The sequence below is a fragment of the Eubalaena glacialis genome, chromosome 3, assembly GCF_028564815.1.
Source record: "Eubalaena glacialis isolate mEubGla1 chromosome 3, mEubGla1.1.hap2.+ XY, whole genome shotgun sequence".
NCBI lineage: Eukaryota > Metazoa > Chordata > Mammalia > Artiodactyla > Balaenidae > Eubalaena > Eubalaena glacialis.
In genome coordinates, this window is record NC_083718.1 from 77,210,228 (window position 1) to 77,229,489 (window position 19,262).

At 43.8% G+C, this 19,262-nt stretch overlaps 1 protein-coding gene across 3 annotated transcripts; it reads left to right on the forward strand.

The window, feature by feature from the left end:
- The first annotated feature begins 1,348 nt into the window (after positions 1 to 1,348).
- PEX19 (peroxisomal biogenesis factor 19) lies at positions 1,349 to 13,842 on the forward strand. 3 transcript variants are annotated; one of them, XM_061183223.1, is made up of 8 exons: positions 1,349 to 1,442; positions 2,855 to 2,964; positions 3,395 to 3,560; positions 3,998 to 4,083; positions 4,300 to 4,461; positions 5,193 to 5,369; positions 5,536 to 5,580; positions 13,281 to 13,842. In XM_061183223.1, exons 1-8 carry the CDS (start codon positions 1,373 to 1,375, stop codon positions 13,287 to 13,289), a joined length of 825 nt encoding a protein of 274 aa, XP_061039206.1. In that variant the 5' UTR covers positions 1,349 to 1,372; the 3' UTR covers positions 13,290 to 13,842. The 3 variants fall into 3 exon arrangements, with proteins under 3 accessions (XP_061039206.1, XP_061039204.1, XP_061039205.1); XM_061183221.1 differs by lacking the exon at positions 13,281 to 13,842 and adding an exon at positions 5,714 to 8,244; XM_061183222.1 differs by lacking the exon at positions 13,281 to 13,842 and adding an exon at positions 5,749 to 8,244.
- The last annotated feature ends 5,420 nt before the right edge of the window (positions 13,843 to 19,262 follow it).

The following is a 19,262-nucleotide window of genomic DNA, read 5'->3' on the forward strand; positions in this document are numbered from 1 at the left end:
CCCTATGTGTCAAGGAAAGAGTAAGTACCTAAACTGGTGCTTGACACAAGTACTCAAGTGTGTGTTTAGGAAGCTAAGGCTGAAAGTCATGAAGTAACTTTTTTCATTTAGATGTGATTTCTCCCTTTTAAACTTTATGGTACTTTATCCTTACTTCTTATAAGACACTTAACCTTGTGCCATACTTACTGTGTGTATGTCTAATCCTACCTCCAGCCTAATCACCAGTCAACTACCTTACAGCAAGGGCTGGTTCTGATTTCTCTCTCTGCCCTCCACTGTGCCCAGCATAGGATATTATACAACAGCAGATGCCTTCCAAGTTCTGAGATAGGTTTGTCTCAGGCAGTTGATGCATTCTCACAGATCTGAATAGAACAATTCCAGAGGAGGGAAGGGATGTCTGGAGTTGTCTTTATCTGAGCCTCCTCCAACTACACTCGATTGAGTTCTGCGTAGAGAAAAGGAGATCGGTCAGGGAAGGCAGGTCTATTACCACTACATTCCAATTGCCTCCTTGCTTAGTCCAAGGTCCAAGAGTCGCTTTTTCTGCCTGATTTAATTAACTAACATTGAGTTCTAAATTCTTGGCACTGTGACGGTTTTAATGGGGTGCAGCGAAATCAGAGACAGCCACTAGATTCTGCAGAGAAACATGCCTCATTAGGGCCTGGGAGAGCAAAGAGCAGCCAATGAGTGCCCAAGTTTTAGTCCCTAGCCTAGGAGCTGGGGATGCAGCAGTGAACACGACAGATGAAAATCCTTGCTGTCATGGTGCTTAAATTCCAAGGGGCTTGAGAGGAGATAATACGATAAATAAGTAAAATATATAGTATGTCAGCGGTTAAGTGTTGAGAAAAAGAGGAAAAGTGGATAGGAAGTGTATATGTGTGTGTCGGAGGGGTTGCAATTTTATTTAGTGAGGCCGAATAAGGCATTTCAGAGAAGATGACGTTTGAGTAAAATACTGAGGGAAGTGAGAGGAAACTAGCATGTTGGATGTGCCGTTAACTGTCGTTATTTATTACACATGCACCGCTTCCGCCTGTTCGTAGGCAGTTTGTCCCAATTTGGCCTACCCACAGTTCAGGAAGAAATAATAAGCCAGGTAATGCGGGCAGTTCAAAGAAAGGAGGCCAAGCCAGTAAGAAACCTGGCAGAAGGTAACAGTGAATTCCCCTCTGTTGGTTCTACGTTCCTAGAGAAAGAGAGGAAGAAAAAAAAAAAGAAAAAAATCGAAGCTTCCTGTCCCTTTAAAAATGGCGGCCCGGCACGGGCCAACAATGCCATTGGTTGCACGAGGCAGAGGGGGCGGGCACGGGGGGGGTGGGGCGCGGAGTCCTGCCTCCTACGGCACGGCGGAGGTGGCAAGATGGCCGCGGCTGAGGAGGAATGTGGTGTTGGGGCCGAAGCCGACCGGGAATTGGAAGAGCTTCTGGAAAGTAAGAGCCCGTAATGGGAAAGGCCCGAAGGGGGCGGGTGTAAGGATCCCTTCAGGGGGTTAGGTGAACCTGAGGTATTTGGGGCGGAGCAGGAGAGGTTCTCCAAAGGTTGGTCGGCGGCGGAGAGTCTGCGACCCCCGAGATAGTCTCTGGGTCACCCTCTCCTTCCTCCTCGGCGGGAGCTGAGGAACTCGCTTTGGGTCCCTGAGCGGCCCAGACCGTTGATTTCCTTGCCGGAGGGGAAACTAACCCAGAGGACGATGTTTCACGATCCCGCTCCAAACTCCCCTTACTTTAGTAAGTTCTTAAAGTCTGACTTTCTCCCCGCCGGCAGCAGCTTTCGGTCCTCGGTGGGCCGCGAACCGGACATCCACGGATTGCTTCCATTACCTCTTAGCGAGCCCGAAGTGCGTCCTTCTGTGCACTGTCCGTTCTCCTTAACACGGAAGACACGCCTTTTCTTCTCCCAGTCCTTTTCACCTTTCTCTCACCAGGCCCCTTTCCAGTTCTTTCATCATGTCCGAGCTCAAACACACTCCTTCCCAGTATTTTGAAAAACAGGGTGAGACGGCCTCTAGGGAAGACAGTTCACCCTCTTAAAAGAGGGTGGCTGTACTTTTCCTCCTTAGCCCTGTTTCTTGCCCAGAGTGGGGCCGCTGCCCTCCCCTTACACTTAGAGTCTGGCAAGCAGAATGGTGGTGAGGACACAGGCTTTTCAGGGAAGAGGTGAATATTTTTTGTCTCTTGCTCAGTCACAGACAGAGTGGGCAGGCGGAAAGGTGAACAGAAATCGTGAGAAGTGCTAAGTGACTGTGTGAGTCTGCAGAGAGGAGGCCAGAGGGAGCTCTAAGAGCTTTGGGGAGGGAGAGTGAATCTGGAAGATTAGAGAGTTCAGTGCCCTCCCGTGGAGTGTAATATGGAGTCCCTCAGTTTGTACTAGTACCAGGACCCATGGGAAGCTGGGTGAAACATCTTGTGGCTTCAGCTCTCTTGCCAAAGATTATTCCCTTTAGGGCTCCAGAATGAGTTCAGGGGGTTAAGGACATCTGTGTTCTCTGCTCCCCTTGGATATCTGTATGGGATTTCTAGGAGTCATTAAAGAATGGCAGGGAAGGCACTGTATAGATGGAGATGTCTCTGCAGAAGTTTTAACTCTCTTCTCCAAACTCTGAGAGAGATGCTTGTTCCACCTTAAGAGATTTCTTCCCCTTTGATCACAATAAATTAGGTAATGGGGAGGGAAGTGGGAGGCTTATTGAGGGGTGGGTCAGGAGAGGGAGACTCAAAAAAAGGAGAAAATTTTAGGAAAGTTGACAGTTTGAAAGATTGTTCTCTTAATGCTTTGCCCAGAAACCCCCCAGCCTTGCATCCTCATCCATCCCCAATACACGCCGTGTTTCTTGTTTCTGAAGGTGCTCTTGATGATTTCGATAAGGCCAAACCCTCTCCAGCACCCCCTCCTACCACCACAGCCCCTGATGCTTCGGGGTCCCAGAAGAGATCGCCGGGAGATACTGCCAAAGTATAAATTCCACCCACTTAAGGGATGGGGGGGGGGAATGGGCATGCAGCTCTGAGCAGAGGTTGGGCAGGCCCCTGTGGGCCAGAGTGGAGTTGGGGGAGGTGCCTTGGCCTCACATTGCTGAGTGCTCTTGCAGGCCTCAGTCCTTGTGAAACAGGGACTTGAGATTGAGTAGAGGGATCTCAAGGAAGTTCTTTAAGAAAAGAGCAGATTTAAATGGTTGGATTGGGAATGACACTCCATACCATTCCCTCAGTGGCCATATGCCTTTTTGCTGTTCTCAGTAAGAGAGGTAGTCAGAATGTCCAGTGGAGGTGGGTAGGAGGGAAGCACTGCATTTCCCAGAGCCACTGCCTGTGACTTTTGTCAGAGGCCCTGTGTAGTGGGGTGCCAAGTAAGAGATGCACTTAGGCCCCGTTCTCCCCTGCAGGATGCCCTATTCGCCTCCCAAGAGAAGTTTTTCCAGGAACTGTTTGACAGCGAGCTGGCTTCCCAAGCCACTGCAGAGTTTGAGAAAGCAATGAAGGAGTTGGCTGAGGAAGAGCCCCACCTGGTAGAGCAGTTCCAAAAGCTCTCAGAGGCTGCTGGGAGAGTAGGTGAGGAGGGGGCCCCAGACAACTGGAAATGTCTGAACAAACCTCTTAGGTCATTGTTGCTTGAGAACACCAAACTTTGTAAAGTTGACAGCAATTATGATACCACTGCCATGGGATGGGGGAGGAGATGGGAGGAGGCATGAGACCCTGTTTAATGAAAGGCGTGAGATAAGTTGGAAAGTAACAGAAAAGATTATTAAAAAGTGACCATTTTAAAGGTCATAGTGTTAATGTGGGTATCATTGTGGAGAACAAACGGACACACAGTCCATGTAGATTTGTGAAAATAACTATGAAGATAACCATAGAGTATTCAAAGATTTGGAGTGCTAGTGATTCACTAATAAACGCTCCATATCCAAGCTGATAACCAGGTCAGTCTAGGCAAACAAACGGTTAAAATCCTAAATGACCTTGGCTCTTTTCATCTCTCCTAGGCAGTGATGCGACTTCCCAACAAGAATTCACTTCTTGCCTAAAGGAGACATTAAGTGGACTAGCCAAGAATGCCACTGACCTTCAGGTGAGGGGGAAGAGATAGGGAAACACAAGGGGCCCACTCCCAGACACTTCACCAAGCAGAGTCTCAAAAGGCAGACTCTCTTGGGTATCATCTCAAGTCTGTCCCTGCCTGACTACTTTGCTACAGGCAAGTTTAAATAGTTCTTTCCCACCTGAAAGGTTGGTGAGCATCCCAAGAAGGTAGTATACTTGCTCACCTCCCTCCTGTCCTTTCTAGAACTCTGGCATGTCAGAAGAGGAGCTGACCAAAGCCATGGAAGGGCTGGGCATGGACGAAGGAGACGGGGAAGGGACCATCCTCCCCATCATGCAGAGTATCATGCAGAACCTCCTGTCCAAGGATGTGCTGTACCCGTCACTGAAGGAGATCACAGAAAAGGTTTGTGAACTTCTGTTTATGCTTTTCCTCTTCGTTCCCCATTGTATCAACTCTTGTGAGCTGCTTTGTCTATTTAGAGCCTGCAGAGATAGAGTAACTCAAGTGTACAGGTTCATCTATTTTTTTCTCCTTTATTTATTTGGAGGGGGAGAGTTAGGGAGGAGTTGTATCTCCAAGAGAATAAAGCTACCATACTGAGGATGTTTAAGGTAGAAGGGGAAATCCGTCAGCTCTAGTTTTCTGTAAATTGGTGTTAAGTCTCTGTTGTTGTCTGATCAACCTTTCTTGCATTTCCAACTTCATTCATTTCTCCAATAAGGTTTCACTGAGGATTTACTGGCTTTATGCTGTGCACAATTTTAAGAGTAGTTTAAATGATGGTCTTTGCCATCACAGAGCTTATAGTGTCACTGAAGAGATTTTTAAAGGTTGTTAAAACAAACAAAAAAGAAGGACTATGTGACAGAGATCATATGTGGCCCTTAAAGCCTCAAATATTTACTATCTGGCTCTTCACAGAAAAAGTTTGCTGTCCTCTGGTGACCGTAAATGCTAGCATAGCCAGGTGATCTGATTGAAGTCAGTGCTACTTCTCATGCTGAACTCGCTTATTTAGCTTTTCCTTCTCCTATGTTCCTGTCCTCTTCATGTTTTACTCTTCCTCATATTTTATTGCCCTTACTTATTCATTGTTCACTTACTTCCTCCCCACCCATTCTCTCTTTGCTTAGTATCCAGAATGGTTGCAGACTCACCGAGAATCTCTACCTCCAGAGCAGTTTGAAAAATATCAGGAACAACACAGTGTCATGGGCAAAATATGTGAGCAGTTTGAGGCAGAAACCCCCACAGATAGTGAGGGCACTCAAAAGGCTCGTTTTGAGGTGGTGCTGGATCTCATGCAGCAGGTAAGGCCTCCTCTTGCCGTCTGCCCGCTGCTGCTATCTGCTTGCGTGTTCAGTGGAGGAGGTGTCCTGGAAGGATGCCTCCCTGCCCAGCCAAGGTGGAGGAGGGAGCACAGGAGAGGCCACATAGCATGGTCTTATCTCTTGTTCCTCTTTCCTTGTTTTCCAGCTACAGGATTTGGGCCATCCTCCAAAAGAGCTTGCTGGGGAGATGGTGAGTATACCTTCTCATATACTTTAATCTGAGCCCCAGTTTCCAGTATTTTGTAACCTTTAGTGATTCCACCTAAGGTGATAATTGTGGCTGCTGGGAATGGACCTTCAAAAGCTCTAACTTTCTGAAATAGGAGGAGTTATCTGAGTCCCTTCATCTCTTCTCCAGCCTCCTGGCCTCAACTTTGACCTGGATGCCCTCAATCTCTCGGGCCCACCAGGTGCCAATGGCGAACAGTGTCTGATCATGTGAAACACAACATGCTTTCTTCCCTGATTCCCAGCCATGGGGGAACGTCTGGAGTCAGCAGCACCACTGGGAGCTGAGGCAGGAGTGTTGTCTACAGGAGTGGTCTGCCCACTGCCATCTGTCATCCCACCCAAGATTGTGCCATACCAGCTGAGGCTTTTTCTCTGTCCTTCTAGGAATAAGGCCTGTTCTGCAGATCATTTCTGTGAACCCTTTCCATTGTGGTTTCTGCTGCTAGCAAAGGCCCAGCTACCTACCAGGTGAAGGAAGGCGTCCCTTTTGGGGCATGCACCTTCTTTCCTCTCCCAAAATAATGTTATACAGGGCCACACTGAGTTCAGTTTTGTGCCCAGGGTCTTCGTGCCTTGTCTCTACTCCCTGTCTTGGACCTGGGGAGCAGGGACAGAGTCCTAGGACTTTATATTTCTATAGTTCTCTTGGGCAGCACCTGTGGGAATGAATGGGGAGAAACTTAGCCTGGGCTGGGGGTTTAGGTCTGTCACCACACCCTCTTGCCTTCAGACTGTTCTGAATTCTCTGAAGGGAAAATAAGTGGGGGGGCTTTTGCATCTAAAAATGCTACTCTTTCACAGTAGGTTGAAATAGAAGCCCTGGGATTCTCCTCTCTCCAGGTACAGAGTCCTCAACTCCCTGTACCAGCCTGAGAACTCAAGTAGCTGCCCTGTTCTTTCTATAATGCTATGTGATGTGGGTGAACTCAGCCCTTGACCTTCCTTTATCCCCTGCCTCTCCTCTCATCTCTCTATTTTAAATACCTCTTTATTCCAACCCTTCTCTGAGCCCAAACTGTGACAAAGAAGGGTCCATCCTGTTTCCCCTCATCTAGTCCATCCACCACCCTCACTGGCCCCCCTATCTCCCTGGCAAACGTATATAATTATAGTGTCAGGTCTAGGAAATGAATTACTGTTCTTCCCCAGATACATTTTGGCTTATTTGAGACATCTCATTCGTTTGAATCCTGTTCACTGATTCAGGGAGGTAGCTTGGGAAAGGTGGGGTGGGATGCAGCCAGGGTCCTTTTTCCTGACTAATAAATATTCTGAGTGAGGGATTGTAGCCTGTTTTTCATCCAAGTCTTTTCCTAATCTTCCTCAGCTTCTCTAAGCTGCCGTGTGAGGAATGTTAGCATAACATTGCATTGCTGGGTTCTACCACCATTTCCCTTCCCCAGCTCAGTCTGCACCCCAGTCGGCAAAGGAGACTGAATGGGCCATCTTTCCTCATTTTCTCTGAATATTTCAATTTGGGAAGCCCCTCGATTGGTATTGTATTTTAACATTTCACAGTATTATTATTAATGTTAGTAATATATTGTTAACATGTTTACTAAATTATTTTTCTTTGAGCTGACCTTGCTCTTTTCTGTGGGAACCAGTGAATCTGTAGACCTTGGCTGCCGCATGTTGGTGGATACTCTGGTCAGACCAGCTGGCTGTCCTGGTTCAGCACTCAGAAAATAACTTCCAGAGCAAATTCGTACTTATCCTTTGTGGCACTCTGAGCTCCTGACATGTCACTTTCCCTTGGGTTAAGACTTTTCACCCCTTAAGATCCCACACATTCTGTGGTATTGGCGAGGAAGGAAATGTTCTTAAGGCCTAAGGCTGTTCGGGAAGGTCCAGCTACTGTACCTTAGAGTACAGAAGAGCCCGGGTCTGAATCTGAGACTCCTCTCCTCTGCAAGAGATGGGAAAGTACAGGCAGAGTTGTGATGATGGTCACAGGACGTGAATGGCCAAAATTCTCTCCTTATAACTCTAGCCAAAAACTGGATGAGGAAAGAGAAAAAGGAGGGAAGAACGAAAGGGCCTTGTGCCTTGAACTATGTGCCAGTTTTCCTCTACACATTCTCACTTCTGCTGGCCTGGCCAGGGCTTACGCCAGGAACCTAAACAGATGCCACCTTAGTTTTGTTCCCAAGCCATTCATTTTCATTTTGATTTTGATTGAACATGAACAAATTGACCTCAGGTTACTCTCTGTTCCAAAAATACTATTTGAATTATTCTAGGACTTGTGGAAAGATGGAGGGGTCCTTCTCAAACTGTGGTAAGGGACCAGGTTTTTTTGTTTTATAAGTATCCTGTCCTTTGTCCACCAATATGTGTTCCATATGCGCAGTTCACACTGTGGGCTACCCACCACACAAGTTTGACAACACCAAACTGACCAGACCTCTTCCGCAGGATAAGGCCACTGATCATGCATTTGGATATTATAGCAGTCAAAATGCTAGGGACTTCCCTGGCAGTCCAATGGTTAGGACTCCGAGCTTCCACTGCAGGGGTCATGGATGGGTTTGATCCCTGGTTGGGGAACTAAGATCCCGCATGCCCCACGGCGCGGCCAAATAAATAAATAAATAAATAAAAATGCTAAAAGGTTTCTGAACACATTGAATTTCTAACTCATTCTTGTCGCAGACTGGTGAAAAACTGTTCACAGACCAGTACAAATTTCCAGCCACCTGAGTAGCACTGCTCTGGGGCCCTCCTCAGTCTCTCCACAGCTGCATCAGCCAAAGGGATACATTTCTATACTTGTTCCATGTGAGGGTTGCTTCCACTGAACCTTTTCTTCAGCAAGAATGTGTCACTGTAAGGACGTTTCTAGTATTTTTCTAGCCTTTGCTGCTTAAAATAACCATCACAAAGCTTAGGTTTAAGCTGTATGTTAAGTGTTTATGCTGCTCTCAAACTTTAAAGGAAGTGCCCCTTTGTTCCAAAATTCTGTACATTAGAAAACAAATTTGTGATTGTTTGGATGGTTTAATGAATTAAGAATCAAGTTAGTACTGTGATAATCATGTTCCTATGATTCTGGAACATCCTGGCAGGGGCCCCATGAGGTGCTTATAATGTGCTGTTCAGATGGCTTTTTGGGAGCTTGGGAGAAACGATGGCCCACAGTAAATGAAGTAGAGATGACAGACCATATGAAAAATTATCAAAAGGCTTAGAGGAAGTATGCATGCAAGAATGAATGTATATTTCACTGGAAAACCCACCTGCTGACTATGTTTCTCAGGAGGGCCTCAGGAAAATTTTTTATAAAGGAAAGTCACTAATGAAGGGGTCACCAGCATGTTTGAGAAGTTAAGAAGTGGTTGTCTCTGTGGGTGGAGGCTGATGGAAGAGGATGTTTAAGAACTGGTTTCCCTGGTAGTGGTGGGGATAATAGGATCCTAGCATTTGGCCCTGATAGCAGAGGCCAAATGGCAACACTTAACTCTCAGAAGCAGGGTGGGTGAATTTCCATAAGGGCAGCATAGTCAAAGTGGGGGTGGCTAATGGAACGTGGGTGGTCTTAGGGACCATATAGATGGACAGTCAGGTAGGGTATTGATTTACATATAACTAAGAGTGACCAAGAATGGTTGAACAGAAGGCTGAGGTCAGTAACTTCAATGAAAAGTCACAATTCCTTGCCTAGTTTATAGACCTGAGACAGTTCTCAGACTCAATCTATCAATTGAATGCACAATTTACTTAGTTAACCATACACTAGGGAAAGAAGACTACCCAAATTTTTTGAGTTGGAAAACCAGGGATACGGGGTCTGAGTTGACACTGATACCAGGAACCCAGAGCACCATCACGGTACCTCCCATTCCTGCATCCCACCCCCCCACCTCACCCCAATTACAGTAGGAAAATATAGGGTCAGATAATAAATGGAGTGCTTGCCCAGGTCTGTCTCACAGTGGGTCCAAAAATCCACTTCACGGTCATTTATCCAGTTTCCCTAGGTAATCAGAACGGACATATTTGGCAGTTGGCAGAGAGCCCAAGTAGAAGTCCCTGAAACTGCACTCGCACCTGTGCCAAAATAGTAAATAAAAAGTAATATTGCATTCTGGGGGAAATGGCAGCAATTCGTTACACTCTTAAAAACTTAAAAGGATGCAGGGGTGTTGGTCCCAATCATATCCTCATTTAGTTTCACCATTCTGGTCCTTGCAAACATTGGGTGGGATGTAGTGGACTACAATGGACTGCTGTAAACTTAAGCAATTAGTAGTCCTGATTGTAATCCTGTGATGGATGTATTTTCTTTTTTTCTTACTTTTTTTTTTTGCATTGTAACTTCATAATATGATTTTATACATTTATTCTGAGAAATAGAATAGAAAAGCAGCCACTGGCAAGTAGGAGGTGTTCTGGCCCTTACAACTAGGTCTCAATATTTTTCTGTTGAACACAACCAATATTACATCAGACAAGTTTCATCTCTGGCCTCTGTAAATAATGAGACTCTTCACCTGCAAACACATGTTGAGCCCACACTCAGTCTGAGAAAACATCAGCTCTCTTTCCTGGTGTCAGGACTTAAGGAAGCTCAAGTTCTTGATGTCTCATCACAGAAAGAATTCAGTGAGAGACAAAGTGATAGGTAAGACGTGGATTTATTTAGAGAAACACACTCCACAGACAGAGTGTGGGCCATCTCAGAAGGCCAGAGGCCAGATGTATTTTCTTTACTGGAGAGTGACACAGCCTCTGGTATATTATGTGGCTATTAATATGTACCATCTGGCCTTTTTTACAGAAAGTTTCCTGATCTAGTGAATATATTCTTTCAATACTAATCAGGAAGAAGTATCAGAAGCAGTTGGAGTCGCAAGTGATGGGCAACAGTATACGTTCACAGTTCTTTTTTTTTTAATATTTTAATTTATTTATTTGGTTGCACCAGGTCTTAGTTGTGGCAGGCGGGCTCCTTAGTTGTGGCTCGCTGGCTCCTTAGTTGTGGCATGCGAACTCTTAGTCGCGGCAGGCATGCGGGCTCTAGTTCCCTGACCAGGGATCAAACCCGGGCCCCCTGCATTGGGAGCTTGGAGTCTTAACCACTGCGCCACCAGGGAAGTCCCTGTGTTCACAGTTTTGATCTAGAGCTATGTTAAGTTTTCTCTCTTTCATAGTATAGTCCAAAAGGACCTGGATATTCTGTAGAATATCACATTTGTTTGCTTTATTAAGCTTATGCTACTCAGGTATTAAGGATATGCTAATCAGATCTGAGGAACAAGCAGTGTCAAGTATTCTGGATTCCTTGGTGAGACACATACACTCCAGAGGGTGAGAGAGAAATTCTTCAAAAGATGCAGGGCCCTGCCATGTTGGTTAGGTTTTTAGGTGTCCAGTGATCTGTAGCATTCTGGGACATCCTCTCTAGTAAAGATAAGTTATTGTATCTTGTGTCTTTTACCGTAAGAAAGTAGCACAATACCTTGGTAGGCATATTCCAGTTTTGGAGGCAGCATATTTTTGAACCTGGGAATGCAAGAAAGGCCTCTACAGCAGGTCCAGCCTATGATGCAAGCAGTCCTGCTGCTTGGGCCATAAGACCCGGAAAATTCCATGGTACTAGTGGTATCTGTGGTAGGAAAATACGTGTGTGGATTCTCTGGCAATCCACAGTAGGAGAGTTCCAGCACAGACCTCTCGGGTTCTGGAGTAAGTTGATGCTTCCTGCAGTAGAGAAAGTTTCACCATTGCAAAGCATCTCCTGGCATACTGTTAGGTCCTGATAGAGATTCAGTGCCTAACCACAAAATATTAAGTGACTATGTGACCAGTTGCCCATATAAACAGCCTGTTATTGTCAGATGTGCCAAATCTTAAGATTGGGTGGATACAATAGCAATATATATTACAATGGAAATTGTACAGTTTGGAAGAAGCCCAAGCAGATTTGGCACAAGTAAGTTAAATTGAACAAAGGGCCCCGGGCCTCCATATTACCTACATCTGTTGCACTAATACCTTTCTCTTAGCTCATGCCTATGGCAACATAAGAATTCCTTCAACCATTTGACAGAGGAGGAAAAAATCCAGGTCTGGTTTGTGGATGCTTTGGCTTGATCTTGTTAGGGCAGGCCAAGTATGGACTGCTGCTTCTCAACTGCCTTTTCCTGAGTGGTCCTGAAAGACAGTGATGAGGGGAAATTCTCTCAATGAGTAGGGCTTTAGGCAATTTACTTGACAATCCGCTTTGGAGAGAGAAGTGGCCGGAGGCAAGGATATAAATGAACTCACAGTCAGTGAGCTGGTTGGTCAGAGGCCCAGAAGGAGCAAGATAGGAAAATGGGGTCTGGTGAAGAGCATTTGGGTGGATTTATGAGAGTGGGACTTATGAAAGTATTCACCAGAAGGGTGCTAAATAATAACTATGGATAGGATAATTTAGTTAGGACAATTTCAGCTATCCCAGTTCTTGCACAGTGTGTTTATAAATAGAATCACCACAGTGGCAGAGATGGAGGCTGTTTTTTTGGCCTATTAACATGGACTCTTCTCTTACCCAAGGCTGACTTAGCTCTGCTATTTCTAAATGTCCATCTTGTCAGCATCAAAGAGCAATGCTGATCCCCTTGTTAAGTACCACTACTCAAGGAGAACAGCCTGCCATTTGGTGGCAAGTTGATTACATCAAACCTTTTCCATTCTGGAAAAGACAACAGTTTATTCTGATCAGGACTGATATATATTTTGCTTTGCTTATAAGTGCCTGAGCCAGTACTACCATCCAAGTACTCAGAGATGTTTGATTTACCAGCACTGGGTCCTACATAATAATGCCTTGGAACAAGGTACCCATTTAATGGCAAAGCAGGTACAGCAACAGGCACATGACAGTGGGATCCACTGTTCCTACCAAACACCTTATCACCCAGAAGCCTCTGACCTGGTACAGTAGTGAGATGGTCTTTTGAAGGTGCATTTGTGGTGCCAGCAAGGATGGAGTGCTGTCCTTCACAATACAGTATAAACCTATATGACCATAATAGGGTGCTTTATCCCCAAGAGGTAGAATTCATGGGCTCTGCAACCAAGGGGTGGAAATAGGAGTGACCCTATTCAACATCACTTCCAGTGATCCACTTGAGGAATTTGTACCTCCTAGGAGTCCCTGCAACTTTAAATTCTGTGGGTCTGGAGGTCCTGTTTCTCAGAGTGGGGATGCTTCTACCAGGCACAGCATAAGAATCTCAATAAACTTAAAGGTATGGCTGTCATCTGGTCACTCTGGGCTCCTAATGTCAGCAAACTATCAGGCAAAGAAAGAAGTTGCCATACTGTCTGGGATAATTAACTCTGTTATGATGAGGTAGGATTGCTGCTACATTATGAATGCAAGGAGGAAAGTGTTTGATGCACATGTGATCCCTGGGTTATCTTTTGGTCCTACTATACTCAGTTTTAACTGTGAATAAGTAAACAATTATGGCCTGATAGGGCATGATCTCCAGGGGCCCAGAACCCTCAGGGATGAAGGTCTGGATCACCCCATTAGGTAAGCCATCTAGACTAACAGAAGTTGTAGTCAAGAGGGAGATGAATCTGGAATGGGTGGCATAGAAGGAAGATGATGAATATCATTTGCAGTTTCTGGACCAACTGCAGCAACTTGTCTTGTGTTTCCAGAAATTGTGACTAACTTGACTGCTGGAGAAACTGCCTAGAGAGGGTGAACTTAATGTACAAAGCAAATGGATCTGAGCGGTGCTAGAGGTGAACTGTAGTAGACATTGTTGGTACCCTGTCCAGATCCCCTTTACCAGGAAGTGAGTGTCGGCTGCTAATAGCTCACTGCTGCATTTTCTTGAGAATCACCCTCTGCCAACAGGACCAACTTCTGGAAACTCCTGGAAGGTTGTGCCTTCCCAGGGATAACACCACAGCCAATGGAATGATGTCAGTTTCTGCAAAGAAGTCAGATGGGATTCTGATAGGGATTGCATTGTCAGTGATGATATGTAATCAGTAATTGTGTTATCAGCAAATGGTACTGGGGTACAAAATTCCTTCTTGCTTTCTTCAGGGTGGGACAAATGTGCCATTTATGTGCCAAGAGTTCCCAGTGGAGGCTAAACTTACCTGCTGAACCCATATCTTTGCCTAACTTGCCCCCTCTCCTATCTTGCTTCCCTCACTCCATTCCAGCTTTTACTTGAGAGCACTCCCTCAATAAACCACTTGCACAGAATTCCTTTCTTGGACTCTGCTTCTAGGGAATCCAACCTAAGACAGGAGAATAGTGGCGGCAACTAAGAGATTTGAGTTTGACAGAAGGTAGAGCAAAGAGCAAAGGTGAGTTCAATTTGGGAATGTTAAGGTGCCATTGGCTGGAACAGAAGGGAACATCCTCAACCTGATAAAGTGCAACTACAAAAAATCTACAGCTAACATCATACTTAAAGATCAGGAACAATACAACGATATCAGCTCTTCTAGTCAACATTATGCCAGAGGTTTTGGCCAGGACAATTAGGCAAGAAAAAGAAATAAAAGACATTGCGATTGGAAAGGGAAAAAAAAATGAAACTGTATTTGCAGATGGCATGATATAGGAAATCCTAAGGAAGCCACTAAAAAGCTATTAGAACTATTGAGTTCAGCGAGGTTGCAGGACTTAAGTTCAATATACAGAAATCAGTTATATTCCTATGCATTTGCAGTGAACAATCCAAAAGTGAGACTAAGAAAACGTCCATTCACAAAAGCATCAATAAGAATACTTAGGGGAGGGGACTTCCCTCGTGGTCCAGTGGGTAAGACTCCACGCTCCCAATGCAGGGGGCCCGGGTTCAATCCCTGGTCAGGGAACTAGATCCCACACGCGTGCCACAACAAAACGTTCGCATGCTGTAACAAAGAGTTCACGTGCCACAACTAATGATCCCGCATGCCACAAGGAAGATCCCACGTGCCGCAACTAAGACCCGGCGCAGCCAAAATAAATAAATAAATTAATTTTTTTTTTTTAAATGGAATACTTGGGAGGGGGGAGAATAGGAATACATTTAACAAAAGAAGTGCAAAACTATACTGTTAAAACTACAAAACATTGTTGAAAGAAGGAAGATGTAAATAAATGGAAAAACACCCCATGTTCATGGAGCACAAGACTTACCATTGTTAAAATGTCCATACATGTCTTCCTCGACTTACGATGGGATTACGTCCTGATAAACCCATCATAAATTGAAAATATCTTAAGCCATACATTTAATACGCTTAACCTACCAAACATTATAGCTTAGCCTAGTCTACTTTAAACATGCTAAGAATACTTACATTAGCCTGCAGTTGGGCAAAACCAGCTAACACAAAGCCTGTTTTATAATAAGGTGTTGAATATCTCATGTAATTTATTGAATACTGTACTGAAAGTGAAAAAGAATGGTTGCAAGTGTATTGGTTGTTTACCCTCGTGATCGCGTGGCTGACTGGGAGCTGTGGCTCACTGCTGCTGCCCAGCGTCATGAGAGAGGATCATACCGCCAACCCAGGAAAAGATCAAAAGTCAAAATACAGTTTTTACTAAATGTTTAACACTTACACACCACCATAAAGTAAAAAAATTGTAAGTCAAACCATTGTCAGTTGGGGACTGTCTGTACTCCCTATCTCCATACTCAGTGCAATCCTTATCAGAACCCCAGCTGAATTCTTTGTGGAAATTGACTAGCTAATCCTAAAATTCATATGGAATCACAGTGGACTCAGGATAAGAAAATAATCCTGAAGAAAGCAATGGTAATCAAAACAATGTGGTGATGGCACATAGCTAGAATAGACATAGATACCAGTGGAGTATAATTAAGAGTCCAGAAATAAACCCATACATCTATGGTCAACTGAGTTTTTACAAAGGTGCCAAAACCATCCAATGAGGAAAGAATATTCTTTTCAACAATTGTGCTGGGACAACTAGATAGCCACATGGAAAAGAATGAGTTCAATCCTTACTTCACACCATAGGTAAAAATTAACTCAAAATAATTTGAACACCTAAAAGTAATAACTAAAACCATAAAGATCTTAGAATAACACATAGGGGTAAAGCCTTCATAATTCTGGATTTGGCTAAGAATTAGATAGGACACCAAAAGCATGAGCAACAAAAGAAAAAAATAAATAAATTGGACCCCATCAAAATTAAAAAGTTTGTGCTTCAAAGGACACCATCAAAAAATTGCAAAGACAACCCACAGAATGGGACAAAATATTTGCAAATCATGTAACTGATAAAGGATTTGTATCTAGAATATGTACTCTTATAACTCCATAATAAAAAGACAAATAACCCAATTTAAAAATGAGCAAAGGATTTGAATAGACATTTCTCCAAAGAAGACAAAAACGTCCAATAAACACATGAAAAGATGCTTGACATTGGTAGTCATCAGGGAAGTGCAAATCAAAACCACAGTGAGATACCGCTTCACATTCACACCCATTAGGATGTATAGAGTCAAAAACTTAAAAAACATTGGCAAAGATGGGGAGAAACTAGAGCCTTTATACACTGCTGGTGAATGTAAAATGGTACAACTGCTTTGAAAAGCAGTCTGTCAGTTCCTCAAGTGATTAAACATAGAGTTAACCATATGACCCAGCAATTTCATTCCTAAGTATATACCCAAGAGAAATGAAATGAAACTTATGTCCACGCAGAAACTCATACATAAACGTTTATAGCAGCATTTTTCATAATAGCCGAAAGGCAGAAACAACCCTAACGTCCATCAACAGATAAACGGATGAACACATACAATGGAATAATATTTGGCTATGAAAAAGAATGAAGTACTGATACATGCTGCAAAATGGATGAACTTCGAAAGCATGCTAAGTGAAATAAGCCAGTCACAAAAGGCCACATACTATATGATTCCATTCATATGAAAGTCCAGAATAGGGAGATCCATAGAGACAAAGTAGATTACTAGTTTCTTAGGGCTGGTGAGGGGTGGGAAAATGGGGGGGGGGTGATAACTAAAGGGGACTGGGTTTCTTTTTGAGGCGATGAAAATGATTGAAAATTGACTGTGGTGATGGTTGCACATATCTGTGAATGTACCAAAAGCCATTCAATTGTACACTTTAAATGGATGAATTGTATGGTATGTGAATTTCATCTCAATAAAGCTGTTTTTAATTTATTTTTTTATTTTATTTATTTATTTTTGGCTGCGTTGGGTCTTCGTTGCTGCGCATGGGCTTTCTCTAGTTGTGGCGAGTGGGGGCTACTCTTCCTTGCGGTGCACATGTTTCTCATTGCGGATTGCGGTGGCTTCTCTTGTTGCAGAGTACAGGCTCTAGGCGCGCGGGCTTCAGTAGTTGTGGCACGCAGGCTCAGTAGTTGTGGCGCACGGGCTTAGTTGCTCCGCAGCATGTGGCATCTTCCTGGACCAGGGATCAAACCCGTGTCCCCTGCATTGGCAGGCGGATTCTTAACCACTGCGCCACCAGGGAAGTCCCCCAAAGGTGTTTTTTAAAAAGTGCCATTGGCTATCAGGTATGTCAGTCTAAAGCTTGAAGGAGAATCCTGATTTGGAAATAAAGGCATAGGAGTCATCATTATGTGGATAGTAGTTTGGACTGTAAGAATGGATAAGATCACTTTGGAAAAAAATGTAGAATGAAGAGGAAGAGAATCTCATGAAATAAATGGTCAGAGAGATATAAATAGAACTATGGAATGTAGTGTCACGGAAATCAGTGGGATTGAATATCTAGAAGGGGTAATGATTATCACAACCTCAAACGCAATAGGAAAGCCCAAAATAAGAAAAAGAAGATTTGGTAATAGCAATTGATTTGGTGGTAATAGCAATGGTGCCTATCAAAGCAGTGAGCACAGAAACCACACCACAGAGGGGGAGTCTTTTATCTCCATAGCTCCATTTTAGTCCCTCTTGTCAAGGTCTTAAATAATCTCCATGTTTCCAAATCCAGTGGTCAATTTTCAGTCATCTTAGCCTCAAACTCTTAAACAGGAATGACAGTTTATAGTGCCCTTCTTGAAACATTTAAAAATTTTGTCTTCTAAGATCCCTTGTTCTCTTGGTTTTTAAATTCTATTTCCTTGTTGCTCCTTTTAAATAAATTTTGTTGGGTTTTCTGTCTGACCCCTACTAGTTGGTGTGCCTCAGGATTAGAGGGCTCAGTCTATAGACTGCTTCTCTTTTCTTCCACATTAACTAAGTGAATGTTCCCCATCTAGTGCTTATCTATGCCATTTATACCTTAATAGCTCCCCAATTTATACCACCAATTGTCTCTTTTCCTATGAGCTTCAGATTCATATTTCAATTGTTTACTCAGTAGCTCCATTTGGAAATCTAATAGGCATCTCCAGTTTAACCTGTTTAAGATAGAACTGGACATTTTCCCCCCAAAAATTCTCCTTCTGAACCCCCGCCCCCACCCTGAGCTCTATGTCAGTAAATGGCATTACTATTTGTCCTGTTGCTTAAGTCAAAAAACCTGAGATATCTCGACTCTTTCTCTTGTACCCCATATTCAATCTATTAGCAAATCACCTCTGCCACCTTCAAAGTACATCCTGAATCCGACCACTTCCTACCACTTCAACTGCAGCAGTAGTCTTGCAGGTCTTCTGCAATAGCTTCCTAACTGGTCTTTCAGCTTCTATTTTGCCTCCCTGCTGGTAGTTCTCAAAGAATCAACCAGAATGAATCTCTTCATTTATAAATCAGATCATGTCACTCTTACTCAAAGCCCTCCATGGCTTCCTAGTACTCTTAGGATAAAATCCAAAGTCCCCTTCTCGGTCTATAACTCCGTAAGTGATCTGGCTCCCATTGTGTTTCTCCAAACTAATTTCCTACCTGCTTTTTTGCCACATTAGCTTTCTTGCTGTTCTTTGAATACACCATACACTCAACCTTCAAGTCTTTTTACCTTACTGTTTCCTCTACCTGGAAGATTCTTTCCCTAGTGTGTCTGACTTACTCTCTCACTTCAAATCTCTATTTAAATGTCACCTCAGCAGAGGGGCCTTCCCTGAACCCCGTATGTAGAAGAGCACACCTACTCAGGTAACCCACTTTTACCCTGCTTTATTTTCCTTTACAGTACTCTTCGTAATTTAATATTGTCTGTGTGCCCCTCTCCTCCCCCTACACTCCCAACCCTTGCGCTAATAGATAAGTTCCATGAATGCAGGAATCTTGGTTTGTTTTGTTCACTGCTGCAGCCTCAGTACCTAGAAGAGGGCCTTACACGTAGCAGGAATCCAATAGTTGTTGATGGAGTAAATGAAAGAATGAATAGAATGGTAGGGCACTAGTTAACTTTGTGTCCTAGCCCTCCTAGGTGTTGGGGTTAAAAAGATGAAAAAAGACATAGCCCCTGCCCTTATAGAGCTTATATTCTAATAGTATTGTTAGATTACAAATATATAATTATAGGTTAAATGTTATAGGTAAAAAATGGTATGAAAAAATGCAGAGTGAGAGAACAGAGGAAGATGGTAGTGTACAATTTTAGTTGGAATAGTTAAGAGCCGTGTCTCTGAGGAAGTAGCATTTGGGTAGATATCTGATTAAGTGGACAGAACAAGTCTAGTAAAGATATGGTAGATGAACATTTCAA